At 35.1% G+C, this 19,664-nt stretch overlaps 1 protein-coding gene across 1 annotated transcript; it reads left to right on the top strand.

The window, feature by feature from the left end:
- The first annotated feature begins 4,544 nt into the window (after nt 1-4,544).
- LOC149169236 (60S ribosomal export protein NMD3-like) lies at nt 4,545-5,093 on the top strand. The gene has a single exon (XM_089425125.1). It carries the CDS (start codon nt 4,545-4,547, stop codon nt 5,091-5,093), a length of 549 nt encoding a protein of 182 aa, XP_089281251.1.
- Nucleotides 5,094-19,664: the final 14,571 nt, after the last annotated feature.

Below are 19,664 nucleotides of genomic sequence, written 5' to 3'. Positions count from 1 at the left end.
TTGTTAAAACACATTTTAGAAAATCATAGTAGATTTATTACTCACTGTGAAAACCATCATGCTCAAAATCAATGTGGTATCACAGCTACACAATGGTAGACATATCATTTCCAACAAAAATCTTCTGCAGTTGATTGTCATGATGTGCAGACCTTTCGTCAGCCTATCAGTGGCATTTATTGCAGCTAGCATATTGAAGATTGGCGCAGCGACATCAGTAATGATATGTTTGAGTTGTACGTTTGAGTTAAGAAGAATTGCATGGCTTAATTTATTGCAGACATTAACATTTCTTTTCCATTAAATTATTGTAGTTGTTTGTACTTTTATTGCCATTATGATGCTTGGAAATCATACTGTCATTTTGTAAGTTTCACAGATGAATGGATTAATAGTATAATGTATGGATGTTGTATGCATTTTCCACATAAACACTGCAACAGATGAAATGATGCTTTAAGAATGCTGAGGTGACATTTCATTTTTTATGTGCTGGATAAATTGTGTTTACTACAACTATTTTGCATCTGTTGGATACTTGTGTTGTTTTCCAATTGGTGAGGCTGCTGATTTTGTGGTTGTTCATTACAAAATTTTGAAGAAAAGGCCTTCCAGGTGTATAATTTGATGATGTCACACAAAGAATTTCTCCGTATTTGAGGTTCCTTACCACTGCTATTGAATCTACCACTTCTGCTAACTTTGTTGCATTTTTATGAAAATTTAAAATAACTAGGAAACCATTTTTTCTTTAGAATATGAAACATTGAAGAGACCACTCCAGAAGATGATGTTGCTGCCTTCATGAAGAAGTAGTTAATGGTAATAAGAATACCTTTATGTTGAAAAGATCATCATTTTGGTTTGTTTTCTCGAAGCTTTTGTGACCAGATGCTGATTACACAAGTTCATTGTTGCTCCTATCCGATGACTACTATTTATGTTCGCTGTTATCTAAAGGCAACAGGTTGTCTCTTCAGATTCCAAGTATTCTTAAAACTTGATCATCAAAAAACAAAGAGGAAAAAGTTGATGGCAGAGTTCGTTGTTGCTCCTGTCCTTGGATGCTATTCATGTTTACTGCTATCTGGAGGTGGCAGGTCCTATCTTCAGATTCATGCTATTCTTAAAACTTTATCATCAAGAAAACAAAGAGGAAAAATATGAAGGTATCGTATATGTTATTTTCATGCTGTTGATTGGAGAAAATCATTGTTGTTTGTAAAATTGGAAGATTGTTGGTACGATAAGAGAGTAAATTTATTAAATGGAAAGTGTTGTTTGCTTTGCTGGTCACACAATGAAACCTCTGGTTGACAGGGTGAAACATTTCATTAAATGCTCTCACAGTACAACCAACAAAAACTGGGTTTTGGTGTTTGAAGTCAGGACTAGATTCTCTGTCCTTGCTTTTCTCCAAAGAGTTGAAACCGACACACAGGGTTGAGAGTTTATTAAAACTGATATGTGTCTAGGAAGGAGCAGTTATGGCAAGACTTAAACAAGGAGGATTGCTTTCTTACTGCCATAAATTACATGGGAAGAATTACGCTGTTAGGGAATAAAGGATGAACACAGTTCATACATACCATAATTTAAGAGAGGCTTTGACGATTGTCACCCTATCAATTGTAGATGACATTATTCCCCATGTCCAAGATGTTGAGGATATCCTTCAAGATTGGGACTCTGTGTCCAAGGATGTCCCCTTTACGAAATTAATATAGGCATTATAGACTTACAAAAAGATAAATAGGTACAATGGTTGTTCTAATTCCTTGGAGAACCTTTTAACAGTTCAAGAGCCCTGCAATTTACTTGTGGTTTCAGCTTTATTAAGGACTTTCCTGTGATTGCCCTTGTTCAGCAGGGGCTTCGCCATTTTCGTTTTAGTTTTGTTGTGGATCTTGAACAATTCTTATTTTCAAAGTTAACTGTTTGTAGGCAACCTAATTGTTTTTGACATTTCTTATTGGTAGGTTAATTTTATTATCCAAATTAGTTACTATAGCTGTAAGGGGTTCACGCTTGAATGTGTTCTATTTTACCTTGCAATAATAATTCCAGGAAATATTTGAATTCTTGCTGTTTGATGCCATTTCCATTCAATTGTACTAATTTTTCAAACCATTTATTGCTATCTGTTTGGCATTGTCACCTCCAATTATGTTTTGATTTGGCAGCAAAAATACCTCTCCTGCATGTTTGATAAAACATTTAGTATTTGGTGGCTATCACTATTTGTAAACTCATTGTTTATGTTAATCATTAAATCACTGGAATATATTAAGCCAGGTCTATGTTATTGTCTTCTAGCAAATATACGCGTCACTTGTATAAGAAAAGGGTGGATATCCTTGGGAATTTGGTCTATGTGAGTAACGACTGAGAATTAGTATATATAGGAGATTATTATAGTCAATTCATATTTACTGTTCTATACTATCTAATAAAATTATGATATTTTGGGTTATAACTTATTAGGGGTTATATTCTCTTAGTATCTTAGAAATTGTTCTGTAAGTTATCATTATTATTATTCTTGGGAGCTGTACTCTACATCTATATTTGTCTGTCAATCCTTGTCATACTCTTTTGATTAATTTGGATCTTATGCTTTCAGAATGAAGCATTCCTAGAAGGGAGGTAATTTTTATGGCCCTCCATTGAATTTAAGGAGTCCTGGAACTCGAACTACACTAGTAATGGCCGAGAATTAGTATATATTTGGTGTAATGTAATGGCTGAGAATTAGTATGTATGATATTATTATGATCATTGACATGCACAATTTACTATGATCATTTGCTATTGCAATATTTTGGGTATGAGGAGTTATTCTCCTAGTATTTGAGGAGTCATAGCACAGCTTGTCATTATTCTTATTAGGAATTGTGCTCCTCAATTATATTTGACGTGTTCAGGGTTTATTATGTTCTTTTGGGTGTTTTGAATCAAAGTAGTCTACTTTGATGAAAATTCTATTGATTCCATATTAACAAAGGATCAAAGAGTGAACACTGTACAAGGGTTCAGTCTAACCTAGATCGGTACCTGGTCGTTGTGCAAGTCAGGCAGCATGTTAGCCACAGGAGAACATTCTTCTATCTGGAACTGTTGATTCTCAAGCACGGTGCAGCTGCTCAGGTAGTCAATGTTAAACAAGTGCACGAGGGTGTTGATTTTCTCTTTGCTAATAGAAGTCATGAAGTTAGGTTTGTAAGCTTCTTGTGCAATGTGGTGCTTATTTTGAATCACAATGACAAACAGCTTGTGTCTCAGGATTCAAAGAGCAATACATAAAATTATAAGTACATTTTCTCTGTTTAGATCTACCCTATTTGCAAGGAGGATTTGATTTGCCTCCCTCCAAAGGTTGCGGCAAACTTGCGTAACTTAGGTCTCCTTGTTCTGTGCACAAAAGTGAGTACCCATATTATGCTGCTTGACCCATTTACTTCAAGGCATGCTTTTATGGACTTGAATTAGTATTGGAGGGTTCCTTTTAAGCCTCTCCTTTCAAAACGGTAGTTGGCTGAATATATTGTATTGGATATTGATGTTGAGATGGGTTTGACTATTGTGGGTGGTATCAAGTATTCATTAGCAGAGGCAAAGGTAGCCTGTGTTCAAGACTTTGGAAAGAATGACACTATTTTTACAGTGAAAACTCATATGGGCCATCTTTTGAGTCCTGGTGACTATGCTCTTAGTTTTGATTTCTATGGTGCAAATACTAATGATGTGGATTTAGATAAATACAAATGACTTAATCTTCCAGATGTGGTTTTGGTGAAGAAAAGTTATGAAGAGAAGCGCCAGAAGAAGTAGGGCAAGACTAGGCCTTGGAGGCTTAGGACATTGCCCATGGAGGTTGAACCATCTTCTAGAGGTAGAATGGAGGATGCGAAGGAATGGGAGGACTATGAAACGTTTTTGGATGAACTGGAGGAAGACCAGGAGATGCGATCCAAGATTGCATTGTACAAAAATGAAAACTATCAACGAGCGGATACAACGTCTATAACAAATGGTAAAGATGTTCCTTCTGTACCTTTGGATGAACTTCTTGGTGATCTTACACTTGAGGATGATGAGCACGAAGATGAAGAAATGGAAGGCTAATTGTTAAAACACATTTCAGAAAATCACAGTACATTTATTACTCACTGTGAAAACCATCATGCTCAAAATCAATGTGGTATCACAACTACACAATGGTAGACATATCATTTCCATCAAAAATCTTGTGCAGTTGATTGTCATGATGTGTAGACCATTTTTTGGCCTATCAGTGGCATTTATTGGAGCTAGCATATTGAAGATTGGCGTAGCAGCATCAGTAAAGATATGTTTGAGTTGTATGTTTGAGTTAAGAAGAATTGCATGCCTTAATTTATTGCAGACACTAACATTGCTTTTCCATTAAATTATTGCAGTTTTTTGTATTTTTATTGCCATTATGATGCTTGGAAATCGTACGGTGCACAAAAGTGAGTACCCATATTATGCTGCTTAACCCATTTACTTCGAGGCATGCTTTTATGGATGCGAATCAGTATTGGAGGGTTACTTTTAAACCTCTCCTTTCAAACTGGCAGTTGGCTGAATATATTGTATTGGATATTGAAGTTGAGATGGATTTGACTACTGTGGGTGGTATCAAGTATTCATTGGCAGAGGAAAAGGTAGCCTGTGTTCAAGACTTTGGAAAGAATGACACTATTTTTACAGTGAAAACTCATCTGGGCCATCTTTTGAGTCCTGGTGACTATGCTCTTGGTTTTGATTTCTATGGTGAAAATACTAATGATGTGGATTTAGATAAATACAAAGGACTTAATCTTCCAGATGTGGTTTTGGTGAAGAAAAGTTACGAAGAGAAGCACGAGAAGAAGCGAAGCAAGCCTAGGCCTTGGAAGCTTAAGATATTGCCCATGGAAGTTGAACCATCTTCCAGAGGCAGAATGGAGGATGCGAAGGAATGGGAGGACTATGAAAAGTTTTTGGATGAACTGGAGGAAGACCAGGAGATGCGATCCAAGATTGCATTGTACAGAAATGAAAATTACCAGAGAGTGGATACAACGTGAATGACAGATGGTGAAGATGTTCCTTCTATACCTTTGGATGAGCTTCTTGGTGATCTTGCACTCGAGGATGATGAGCACAAAGATGAAGAAATGGAAGGCTAATTGTTAAAACACATTTTAGAAAATCACAGTACATTTATTACTCACTGTGAAAACCTTCATGCTCAAAATCAATGTGGTATCACAGCTACACAATGGTAGACATATCATTTCCAACAAAAATCTTCTACAGTTGATTGTCATGATGTGCAGACCTTTTGTCAGCCTATCAGTGGCATTTATTGGAGCTAGCATATTGAAGATTGGCGCAGCAGCATCAGTAACAATATGTTTGAGCTGTACGTTTGAGTTAAGAAGAATTGCATGGCTTAATTTATTGCAGACACTAACATTGCTTTTCCATTAAATTATTGCAGTTGTTTGTATTTTTATTGCCATTATGATGCTTGGAAATCGTACTGTCATTTTGTAAGTTGCACAAATGAATAGATTAATAGTATAATGTATGGATGTTGTATGCATTTTCCACATAAACACTACAACAGATGAAATGATGCTTTAAGAATGCTGAGGTGACATTGCGTTTTTTATGTGCTGGATAAATTGTATTTACTACAACTATTTTGCATTTGTTGGATACTTGTGTGGTTTTCCAATTGGTGTGGCTGCTGAGTTTGTGGTTGTTCATTGCAAAATTTTGAAGGAAAGGCCTTCCAGTTGTATAATTTGATGATGTCACACAAATCATTTCAACAGATTTGAGGTTCCTTACCACTACTATTGAATCTACCATTTCTGCTAAATTTGCTGCATTTTTATGAAAATTTAAAATAACTAGGCAACCATTTTTGCTTTAGAATATGAAACATTGAAGAGACCACTCCAGAAGATGATGTCACTGCCTTCATGAAGAAGTAGTTAATGGTAATAAGAATACATTTCTGCTGAAAAAATCATCATTTTGGTTTGTTTCCTTGAGGCTTTTGTGAACAGAAGTTGATTACACATATTCATTGTTTCTCCTATCCGATGACTACTATTGATGTTCGCTTTTATCTGAAGGAAATAGGTTGTCTCTTCAGATTCTAGGTATTCTTAAAACTTGATCATCAAAAAAAAAAAGAGGAAAAAGTTGATGGTAGAGTTCGTTGTTGCTCCTATCCTTGGATGCTATTCATGTTTATTGTTATCTAGAGGCAACAGGTCGTATCTTCAGATTCACGTTATTATTAAAAATCTATCATCAAGAAAACAAAGAGGAAAAATATGAAAGTATCGTATATGTTATTTTCATGCCGTTGATTGGATAAAATCATTGCTGTTTGTAGCATTAGAAGATTGTTTGTAGCATAAGAGAGTAAATTTATTAAACTGAAAGTGTTGTTTTCTTTGCTGGTCACACATTGAAACCTCTGGTTGACAGGGTGAAACAGTTCATTAAATGCTCTCACAGTACAACCAACAAAAACTGGGTTTTGGTGTTTTAGGTCAGGACTAGATTCTTTGTCCTTTCTTTTCTCCAAAGAGTTGAAACCGACACACAGGGTTGTGATTTTATTAAAACTAATATGTGTCTAGGAAGGACCAGTTATGGCAAGACTTACAGAAGGAGGAATGCTTTCTGACTGCCATAAATTACATCGGAAGAATTATGCTGTTAGGGAATAAAGGATGAAGACAATTCATACACACCAGAATTTAAGAGAGGCTTTGACGATTGTCACCCTATCAATTGCAGACGACATTATTCCCCATGTCCAGGATGTTGAGGATATCCTTCAAGATTGGGACTCTATGTCCAAGGATGTCCCCTTTACGAAATAAATATAGGCATTATAGACTTACAAAAAGATAAATAGGTACAATGGTTGTTCTTATTCCTTGGAGAATCTTTTAACAATTCCAGAGCCCTACAATTTACTTGTGGTTTTAGCTTTATTAAGGACTTCAGCTTGTAATTGCCCTTGTCCAACAGGGGCTTCGCCATTTTCGTTTTAGTTCTATTGTGGATCTTGAATGATTCTTATTTTCCTAGTTAACTGTTTGTAGCAACCTAACTATTTCTGACATTTCTTACCGGTAGGTTAATTGTTATTATCCAAATTAGTTACTGTAGTTGTAAGGGGTTCAGGCTTGAATATGTTCTGTTTGACCTTGCAATAAGAATTCCGGGAAATATTTGAATGCTTGTTGGTTGATGCCATTTCCATTCAACTATACTGAGTTTTCAAACCATTTATTGCAATCTGTTTGGCATTGTCATCTCCAATTATGTTTTGATTTTGCAGCAGAAATACCTCTCCTGCATATTCGATAAAACATTTAGTATTTCGTGGCTGTAATTATTTGTAAACTCAATGTTTATGTTAATCATTAAACCACTAGAATATATTAAGCCAGGTCTATGTTATGGTCTTCTAGCAAATATAAGGGTCACTTGTATAAGCAAAGGGTAGATATCCTTAGGAATTTGGTCTATATGAATAATGGCTGAGAATTAGTATATATAGGAGATTATTATAGTTAATTCATATTTACTGTTCTATACTATCTAATAAAATTGTGATATTTTGGGTTATAACTTATTAGCGGTTATATTCTCTTAGTATCTTAGAAATTGTTCTGTAAGTTATCATTATTATTATTCTTGGGAGCTGTACTCTCCATCTATATGTGTCTGTCAATCCTTGTCATACTTTTTTGAGTAATTTGGATCTTATGCTTTCAGAATGAAGCATTCCTAGAAGGGAGGTAATTGTTATGGCCCTCCAGTGAATTTAAGGAGTCCTGGAACTGGAACTACACTAGTAATGGCTGAGAATTAGTATATATTTGGTGTAACGTAATGGCTGAGAATTAGTATATATGATATTATTATGATCATTGACATGCACAATTGTCTATAATCATTTGATATTGCAATATTTTGGGTATCAGGAGTTATTCTCGTAGTATCCGAGGAGTCATAGTATAGCTTATCATTATTCTTCTCAGGAATTGTGCTCCTCATTTATATTTGACGTGTTCAGGGTTTATTATGTTCTTTTGGGTGTTTTGGATCAAGGTAATCTACTCTGATGAAAATTCTATTGATTCCATATTAACAAAGGATCAAAGAGTACAATGAGAAAGATACTTGAACCAACATCTCTTCTAGAAAAATTCAACAATTCCAATTTAATAATCCTATCGGCCTCTCTTTGTACCTTTTGGGACAATTTCTAGTAACTAATGCATTAATAAATGAGTTTCGTTCATAAATCGGTTTTAGTTAATAAATTAGTTTAACTTTACCCTAACGACCTCACTAAACTCGTCCTGCCTGCAGATATCCGCGTTTGATGTAGAGGAGGGCGAGGGTGTTGAGGATGGTGCAGCAGAGTTTCTATAGAGGAGGGCGGCAGACCTGCAGAGGGAGAAGGGTTTCAACGAGGGCCGCAAAGGACGAGGCGAATTTCTTCGCACCATGAGGGCTGCGTAGGTCGTTTTTCCTGCAGATCGTTTTGCCCTCGCCCTTCGCATATTATGGTGGTAGTTGTGAGGTTTTATATATATCTGGGTCACTATTGTCTTAAAATTTACCTTATCTTTGTTGTTTGTGAAAACCCGCAGGTGTATGGAAGATTGATTCTACGCTTTAGGAGAAAACCCTACAAGATTTTTTGGGTATGCATTATTATTATCTCATGTGAGAGGTTCCTTTGGATATTTTTCTCTTAAGCCACTTGTCCTACAAGTTTTATCCATTTTATACTTCCACTAAGTATACTTTCATTACATAAACCCTTTTTGTTATTTCCACTGAGTGTGAACTGTTTAAAAACTCAGAATTGTTTAGATACTTTTTGGGTCATGAAATTGGTTTCAGCAATAATCTGAGCCAGACCAAATAGTTTCTTCTTTTCTATCCACTATGTATATTAGATACCCTACCTTAACACTCTAATTTGTAGGTGTTATCTCACTTCTTGTTGAAACAGAGCATCTTGTGGTCAAATCATGTTAAAACATGGACAGTGAAGAAATTCAAGATATGTATTTCCAGTTCAACAAAATGGGGGAGATTTCAAGCTCACACAAGCTTTTTGTCTCTGACCCTTAGGAGCATAGCCCCACTTTAATGACGACGGATATGACATTTTCTAAAAGGGCAGCAACATAATTGTATTCTGCATTTATTATTATATAGCTCAGGAATCTTACTTTTCATTTATCCAAGCTATTAAGAGTCTTGATTGGCCCTAGATTGTATGCCTGTGGGCTAGAAAGCTGCATGAATTTGTACTATGTTTTCATTCTGAATAGTCTCCAGGTTTCCAAGAGTGCCTTTTTTGGAAAAGTTTTCCCAGAATCAGATGGATATTACACATGAATGCTCAGTAGAGTCCCCACCTTGTTAGAGAATGTCCACTTTATGATGGTCCCTCCTATCTACGCTGATAAGCTCTAGATTTTTTTCACCTTTGCTGAAGTTTGTGTTGGTTTGCTAATGATTTTTTGATGCGCAGCCTGTGTTAGAAGTTGCTTGGAATGAAAGAATATATGTTGATTACCACTTGGGAGGTCCACTATCTTTGTAGCTATCACCCAGCCAAGGCCTATTACAGTTGGCCTGAAGCAGACCATAAGTTGAAGTTAGAGACTGATAAGCTCTGGATTTTTTTCACCTTTGTTGAAGTATGCAGAGGTCTGCTTCATGCAACACATCCCCACTCCCATGCAAGGGAAAAAATTGGGTAGTTTCTATCGCCAACAAAAATAAATTTGGGTAGCTTCTTTCCCCAACAAAAACAATTGATGCTTTACGTTCTCTAAAAAGGTTGGGAGTTATTAGTACCAGTTGGGAAAATTTGGGTATTGTGGCCTTTCACACTTAATGGGGTTTCAGCTCCCCTTACAAACATAGGCTACCCTTCAGTCAATGCAATGAAGGGTTAGACTGAGAAGTCTTTACGTGTCACAGGGCTACCCACAGGTAAAGAAATGTCCAACCCAAAGCTAAGGAAGTGTCATCATTCCATTAGGGGTTGATTCAAAGTGCGTACTTCCTCAAATCATGTTAAAACATGGAAAATGAAGAAAGTCAAGATATGTGTTTCCAGTTCAGCAAAATGGGGGACATTTCAAGCTCACACAAGCTTTTTATCTCTGACCCTCAGGAGCATAGCCCCACTTTAATGACGACTGATATGACATTTTCTAAAAGCGTAGCAACATAATTGTATTCTGCATTACTGATATTACATTTTCTAAAAGGGCAACAACATAATTGTATTCTGCATTTATTATTATATAGCTCAGGAATCTTGCCTTTCATTTATCCAAGCTATTAAAAGTCTTGAATGGCCCTAGATTGTATGCCTGTGGGCCAGAAAGCTGCATGAATTTGTACTATGTTTTCATTTTGAATAGTTTCCAAGTTTCCAAGAGTGCCTTTTTTGGAAAATTTTTCCCAGCATAAGATGGATATTACATAGAATGCTCAATAGAGTCCCCACCTTGTTAGAGAATGTCCACTTTATGATGGTCCCTCCTATATACGCTGAATTGAGCACTAATTCTGGAGCTCTATGTATTCTGGAGTGTGAATTGTTTAGAAACTCATAATTATCTGAGCCAGACCAAACAGTTCCTTCTTTTATATGCACTATGTATATTAGATCCCCTGCCTTAACACTCTAATCTGTAGGTGTTCTCCCACTACTTGTTGACACAGACCATCCTGTGGTTGTTTCAGTTAAAGTGACTGCTATTGAAAACAAGGGCATTTCAACTTGTACTTCCTTCTTTTCTATGCATTATTTGTTGTCTTAGTAGTAGTTTTTCCAGTCTCAATAGGTATTAAATAGGTATTAAATGGGACAAGAAAAAAAATTCTTGAGGGTTGTAGTGGTACTTCCCATTTCCGTTAGGGGTTGTATGTATATTAGATCCCCTGCCTTAACACTCTAAAGGAGTCATTCCACTTTAATTTTAACTATCAATTCACACCTTTGTAGAATTTATTTGTAGTTACTGAACTACATGTTTTCCTTATTTAGTGATATGCTATTATGCATATCTGGAAAATCACGTCATCCTTAATGTAGCAGCATTTTGTTTTGACTGTCAAGAAACACAGAAATCAGTTTATGTTTTCTAGGTTATAGCCACTGATTCATGATCCTTTCAACTCATGACTTAATTTTTATAGAATATAATTTATAGAATGTGTTTTCCTGATCAGTAAATGGACAAGATTGACATAAAAGAGGAATCAAAACAAGAGAGATGTTCTATCCAGGATGAGCAGTTATTTATTCTCTTTTAGCAATTTTGGGTCAGGAAAAGTTATGAAAAAACGTATATTAAGGCAATTGCAACCTTGGAAGAGAGGAGGAACGGTGCTTTGGCAATCCTAAGAGCCAGTTGCAGGAATTTGCCTAGGCAGGAGCAGATGGACTCTGCAGTTAAAATAGGGTGCTTTCGCAGGAATTTGACTAGGCAGGAGCAGATGGACTCTGAAGTTAAAATAGGGTGCTTTTGCACTTCAATCACCGTTTAGGCCTGTTCCTAATTGCCTGGAAGCTCTGTTACAGTACACCTTATGTTTTAAGATAAGGGAAGTTGGGATGAGTTGACCAAATACCCACCATTAGCATTAATATATATATATATATATATATATATATATATATATATATATATATATATATATATATATATATATATATATAGATAGATAGGGCCAGGACCATGTGGCAAGTAGCTTGTGAATTGTAATATAATTTGTGCCACATTTAAAACAACAGATAGCCTTTCAGATACAAGTGACATGCAATAGTGAGAATGGATGATAGTATGATTAAATTTAAGTTTCTAACACAGGGCTGAGCATTGTAAAAGAGTCCTACTAGACACGAATTAGATTTCCTATGCGTTATATATAAATGGTTTGAAATTTTTAGGATAACTCATGTGGTTTTACTTGCCATGTGAAATTCATATGGACCAAGACGTTCACGAGGTCAAAATCCATCTCTCAGAGCTTCCCCTGGGATGAATAAGCTTATAGATATCAAATAAGATGCTTGTTATTTTACATTTCTCTTTCAACATCCTGTCACATTCTAATTTTTCTTCTTTCTAAAATTGTTACTTCATTTTCTTCATTTTTTACTTTGCTCCATACATTGAAGCCACTTCTGTAGAAAAATAAAGAACAATTGTAAAACAATTTGATGGTTGATTGAAATTCATAAATTAGAAGTATATTCACTTAGCCTAATAAGGATTTTTAGAAGAATAAAGCAGAGGTCTGCTAGTGAATTTTTGATGCTCTTTCAGTTGTATTGACATTGCTATTTCTTGGAATCTTTTACATAGTCATCACACCTCGTATCCACATGGATATGTTGAATCTAGGGTCTTCTTAGGGATTTTGGACTCAAACTTGGGTTTGTTTCCCTACAGAGGCTCTATTGCCATTATCCCATACTCCCTTTTTTTCTTTTTAATGACGACTGATATGACATTTTCTAAAAGGGCAGCAACATAATTGTATTCTGCATTTATTATTATATAGCTCAGGAATATTTCTTTTCATTTATCCAAGCTATTAAAAGTCTTGATTGGCCCTAGATTGTATATATGCAGGGAAGAGCCACGGAAGTGCACTGTGGAACACCTTCAACACAGTCATCACATTAGACACGGTATTTCGTCAACAGGGTGACAACATCGCACAAGTTACTTTCAGGAACATTCTCCAGAACATTAGAGATGCAAATCCAACAATCGACGACTACAACATACTCATGTCGTGCACAGATTCCTCTTTATCAGAAGATGAAATACATTCATTCCATGATTCCATGCATCTATTTCCAACAAATGCTCAAACAATGGTCCATAACAAGCAAATGATGAAATCTCTAAACACTCCAATCGCAAGATCCATTGCTGAAGATGACAACACATATTCCAACATTTCCTCAGAAGACAAGCAACTTGAGCGAATTGTATTACTATGCAATGGCGAAAAAGTTATGTTAACTTCCAACCTTTGGGTTTCAGCTGGACTTGTTAATGGTTCCCTCGTAGAAATTGTAACCATCTTTTACAAAGAATAAACTGCACCACCACAAATTCCAACATTTGTTGTCGTAGATTTTCCCAAATACATCGGGCCTCCTTGAGATGAAAGAAACCCCACTCACTTGCCTATTTCAGTAGTAAAAAGAAATAGATGTGCACAAATTCCATTGAAGATGGCTTAGGCTTTAACCATACATAAATATCAAGGTATGACACTTTCAAAAACAAAAATTGACATTGGAAAAATAGAACATCAAGGTCTCACATTCACAACAATTTGAAGAGTACCTTCTCTACAAGATCTCCAGATTAGCCCCGCATTCAGTTTTGATCGTTACAGTAAAATGAAGGACAACAAAAACATTGCTTGTAGAAAACACGCAGAAGAAATTCTCCATTCAATGCTGCCTCCAGATAATCTACTCCAACCCATATTTTAACATCACCAAAAGGTTTCCTCCATTTATTTACCTCATTCTATTTCATAACATACTTTTCATATATTCCAACAACAACCAAATTTAATCATCATTAATAATTAAGCAAATATTAGAATGTCTTTATATTATCTATACATCTCATTCTAACATTTTATTTGCTTTGCAACAGGACATATGGACTCGGAAATAGCATACCTAAGAAACTACAAGTAGAATGGCAAGCAAAAAAATGCATCTCCAGCTACGCATAAATCTCCAATGGTGTTCAGTATGCAATTATTCACCATGCATCTTCCACTAAGCAAATATTAGAATGTCTTTATATTATCTATACATCTCATGCTAACATTTTCCTTTGTTTTGCAACAGGACATATAGACACAAAAATAGCATACCTAATCAACTACAAGTAGAATGGCACACAAAATATATGTGTCTCCAACTACGCATAAATCTCCATTGGTATTCAGTATGCCATTATTCACCATGCATATTCCACTAACAATATATAAATCCCCATGGCAAAGGTAACTTCATTTCCATTCATTCCAAATTCATTTTAATGCAACTCACCTGCAAAGTATTACTAATAAATTTCCACAACTGCTTTACATATTACTAATTCTAACAAAATAAACATTTTGCAGGTCCATTACTGCTTCTTCAGGTCTTCGATGCCTCCAACATGTTTTTCTACAACTTCAAATGTGGAATGACAAGCACAATGCTCCTTAGAATATTATATTTCTTCTTGAACCTCTTCTGTTACAATTCTCTATTTGTATTTTCCATTTGAAACTTATAAAAGGAAGTTTCAAGATCAAATACCATTTTGATAGTTTATGTCTTCACAACCAATTCATTGTCAATGGGTTTTAACATATTTTGTTAACAAAATCAATTTATTTTAATGAATATAATACATGTTTTCAATATATATTCATATTAATTTAATTTCCCGTTTGAATAATGATTTCTTAAATAACCCTATCCAAATCAATATGGATACCCAGTTGTTGTTTGCGTGAATTAATTCGTTTACCTTCACATTCAACTATGCAATTTTTACCAAATACAAACAAAGGTCTCTAAACAAGTTCAATGGATATTTATGGCTACTTGCATTCCATTTCGTAGCCATTTTAACCTGCAAATTTAACCCCCAAAAATAGTTTTCAGCATGGCTTCCTCAAATTAAAACTTGGAATCATCAACCCTTGCTTTCAAAAAAGCCCATTCACATTTCAATATTCTTCCACACACTATGCCTTACGGCGTTTCCTTTGCAACATTAGGTGCAAATGCTAGTATATAAAGTTATTATAAATAAAAAATATATAAAGTTTGTGGCCTCACTGTGGCTACATCCACGTTCTTCGTTGTCACATAATATTATTATGGTGACTCACCTTCGGGATCTAGCTCTATTAGAATAGTGCAATTATTACTCAATTTACGACTTGCATTATAATGTGGATCCTTAACCTTGATATTTTTTTGTGTGTGCTCATTTGTATGGGTTTATAATTACTCTCTTATGCTTATAATGTCATGGATGTTATGTTGAATGTTTTGGAGGCAAATCCAAGACTTTCTGGATGGGCCAGTTGTACAACACACCACTTGATGGGACTAACTTGCCTCGACATCCATGGAAATCTAGGATATACAGTCCATGTTTGTTTGGAAAATCCAATGGTGGTTATGGAAGATTGTTGGTTACGAATGTAACCACCTCCCCTCTCACACGAACTTGGCTCAGTTGCCTCCTCACTCAGACATCAGCATATGGTGTCATGACTTGACTTATCGGATTTGGAGGGCCTTCTTACTAGCGGATCCACCTTCCAATTGTGTTGCGGGTAACAAAGAGTTTTTTTTCTTTTCCTTTGCATATCCTGTCTATTGGGAAAAATATATAAGGGTTTCTCGCTAATTTCCAGCACCCTCTGAGTAGGTAGAAGGTTCGTCATATCATCATTTTACTCACAAGTGATTTTTCTTTCTGAAATCCTAGTTGGTTAGACTCGTATAACATTATATTTAAGAGAGCTTATACTTGTTTGTTTTCCACTCAACTGGGACAATTTTTACCCCATATACCCTGGCTAACAAATGTGAGATGAGCATCGATTTCTAAGTTTTAATACTTACCCTCTTATTTTTCCCCAGATGCTATGGGAAGCTGTTCGGCTCAGGTATTTCCTCGGCTCATGTAATTCCTAGGATTTCGTACTGGGTCTCATTCCAGGTTTTCAATTTCCTCTTATAGACTGAACTATGGTTATGTATGACTTGTCCCTTCTATTATTAATAGACCATCACGCAAAGTTTTTTTTTTTTTGACATATTTTCACATGTGTCTTTGTTTTAAATTAATAGCTTGTTACCTTTATCCATGTCAGAATTGGAATATGGCGTTTGAATGTTATGACCTTAGTCATTTTGTTGCATGTTTCTAAACATGGATGGAGACCGATGAATGTTAGTGTGGCGGTTTGGAATCCCCTTCGATGGAGAATAATTTTCCTCTAAAATATATTTTTCTTGCTAATGGCCTATAGTGGATATTATCTTTGCTCAGGGATAAACATTATGTAGACTTAAAATTTATAATGTGACTATTATGTTTGCAATATTTACTAATAATAATATTAACCTTCTGCTCTTGAGAATCCGTGCCTAGTTGAAACCTAAAAAATTTACTATAATATAATTAAAATTAATCATCTAATAAAAGGTATAAAAAAGCATTAATGGATGCAAATAATAGAAACATTAATAACATTAATATTAATTAAATAATAAGGCTAACATTAACCTCATCAAATATAAAACAATTATAAACTATAATAGATATAATAAGCATGTATAGAAGAACATTAATAAATATCTTAGTAAATAACATATATAATAATATAGATTAGCAACTATCAATAAACAAAACATCTATAAATAATAAATATATTAATAAGTATACATAGTAGAGCATTAATAAATATCATAATAAATATAAATTAGAGTAGATAACAATAGGTATATATAGAAGAGCTTTAGCTAATACCATAGTAAATACCTTTAATAATAATATAGATCATAGGAGCAAAACAATAACATAGAACTAGAATAACATTAACAATAACATTAACAATAAAAAAATAAAAAAATAATAAATATAAACAAAAAAAGCATTTAATATTAAAATACTAATAAGAATAATACTAAATAATCTAAGAATTACAAAAAGAGTTTTTAATAACAAATAAATTAATTTATAAGAAGACATAATAAATAAACTTACATAACAATGATAATAAAATCTCATTTTAATCAATTAAAAATAGCATCATAAATATCAATAAGCATACACCATAATTAATAAAGCATAAATTTAATTATGAAGCATAATGATAAAATAAAACAAAATATAAAATTGTAATATTAATATAAAAATTAAAAATAATTACAAGGAGTTATTAAATAATTAATTATAAAATCAAAAAACTTAAAAGATAATAATAAATTAAATCATCAATGAGGTAAAGAGTCGGCCATTGGTCTTCACAACCTAGGTTTTTCATATTTATACCTTGCATCTCCTTCTTTTCTCCTCACATTTTGTCCTGATGATGAGTCTAGTTTCAGACTCGAAACGTCGACTAAAAAACATGAACACTGTGGAAAATCCGAACTCCATTCAAAAATCACACCACAGTAATCTGCAAATGAAAATATATATATATCCTTCAAAATTGTATCCCGAAGTTTTCTACTCCATTATAAACCATATTACTCTTTCTCTTATGGGTATTTTTGTCTATTTTACTATTCTTATATAGTTTGGAATTTGAAATCGATAATGTTAGTTTTGAAATCTTTTCTAAATATAGAGTATTGATTTGTATTACTTTAGTATAGGCATTTTCGGGGCCTTCATTTTGATTTTTGAAAGTTTTGAAGATGCAAAGAAGGAAAGGTAGGTGGCGAAAGAAATGGTCAAGTTGCGAAAAGGACAATTGGGGAAAGGAGACAAGAATATGTAGTCATGGTGTAGTTACAACAAGGTGTCAGAAGAGAGAAAAATTAGCTTAGCAGAAAACGAGGAGGATGAGAAGTGGCCGAGGGGAATGACATTCCTATGAAACTGGCAGTTCAAGCAGTGGAGCAGAGGATAGAAGAGAAAGACCACAAGGAGAAATGGGTTGTTGATGTTGATTTTCGGGGTCTAAGGAGGCCGAAGACACAAAGGAACCTGATCAGAGGATTGGGACAGTTGCGGGAAGGTCAGAACAGGGGGCAGACTGAGATCTAGATATTCTGGAACCATGGTATTTCATGTATTTTGTTATGGCTTGATGCCAAATGTATAATGTATTGAACCTTCTGTTGGATTAATATGAATGAGAAATCAGACTAGTTGCTTGGTATTATATATGTATTTGGTTATGATTCATGGGCCCACTAAAAAAATTTATATTGCGAGTCTATTCTCATATTAGAATGATCATCATAGTGATATGTTGTTAGGCTTAATGTATGCGTTGGGTTGTATATAGAGTAATGGTTAAGATATCCTTGACATTATACTAAACCCTTCTTAGTTTCAGTCATGGGATGCCTCAGGTAAGACCTCTTATCCTTCGGGGTAAGGTGAAAATGTTGGGATTGTCCTAGACTATAATGAACCATTGTTGGCCCCTTGTGCTTGAACCAAGGGTCTTTCCTTGATGTCATTTTTGTGCCAACAAATGGTTCCATTGCTCGGACCTGAAATTATAAGAACCGGTTTGGAATATGGTGTCAAGGATATTTAAGAAAGAGATTTGGGATTGGTGGGATAAAAGATTAGATCAGTTTGTATTAGAGTAGGTTATTCATAGGGGCCAACTTATTGCTAAAGTGTTAAAGTGAGTGAAGAAATTTTATACTCAGAGGCTGCGAGTGACCAATACAAGATCTTCCGATGTAAGTTCCCAGAGGAGTTGTATAATTGGCTAAGGAGGCTAAAATCATAGAGTCAGCCAGAAAGAAAGGCAACATCTCATCGTGACTGGATCCCCACAGACCTTGCATCACTTCGACGCTTGGATATCGATCTAAAAAGCGATAGATTTTTGGGTACAAACTACTGTAGATGGATACATAGTTGAATTCGAGGAGATAACTATCAGTTCTTTTCAAGGGCAGACACAGTGTTTAAGTGAGGGTTAAGAGGGAAGCTAGTCGGTGAAGTGGCTTTGTGGATTAAGATGTTCATGGTGGAACAAGGACTGCTACCTCTACCTGGAACAACCATGGTAGCGTAAAACCCCAGTAGTGGGGGAAGGGCGTAAGGGGAGGATGCTACCATTTGGGAATGCTGATGTTGCTGAAGGAATTGATGTAGAAGGATTGCAGAGAGCTAGAGATATTAGAGTGTAAAGGAGAGATCTATTAGCCGAAAAGTGGCATGAAAAAGCAGTACAAATGCTGAAAAAGAGATGTATGGGACCTCACCAAGGAGGAGAAGAGTCAAGAGGCTTAGAATAAGGAAAGAGAATGGAGAAAGAGGAAAAACAAGACAAGAATTTCGATTGGACAAACAGAAGCCAAGATAATCACAGGAAGTCTCCTTTACAGGTTGCAAGAAAGGTGCCAGAGGGAAAGGTTCACGATAGTTACGAAGAGGAAATGGAAGGCGAGATTTGCGATTTCATGAAAAGATTATTCATCGAAGATGAAATGTCCACAAGAATTTAGTAGAAGAATCCCCAAAGTACACATAGTATCCATCCTGATCTTCCCCTGGTGCTTTACAATAACCTGGATAAACTTGTTGCTAAGTTAGTTAAAGTAATACGAGTAGACAGTGTGCATGAAAAGTATGAGGCAAGTTTTGATCCATTCAATAGTAGTGGAACTATTAGTGCTAGTAATTTGGGATTACAAGGATCTCAGCAACCCGAAAGCAAAGGATTTGTGATGTTAGCACACACTCGGGTTAACATGGCAGGATGCTTTACTAGATATCCTGAGTTTGTTGGTAGAGGAAATGAAGACGTTGAACAATGTTGGT

This window comes from Pinus tabuliformis, chromosome 4_2, assembly GCF_031772625.1.
Source record: "Pinus tabuliformis cultivar Carrire ecotype Pingquan chromosome 4_2, CPIR1, whole genome shotgun sequence".
Classification (NCBI taxonomy): Eukaryota; Viridiplantae; Streptophyta; class Pinopsida; order Pinales; family Pinaceae; genus Pinus; species Pinus tabuliformis.
The sequence above is the reverse complement of the archived record's forward strand: the minus strand, read 5'-3'. Positions and strand labels throughout refer to the sequence as shown.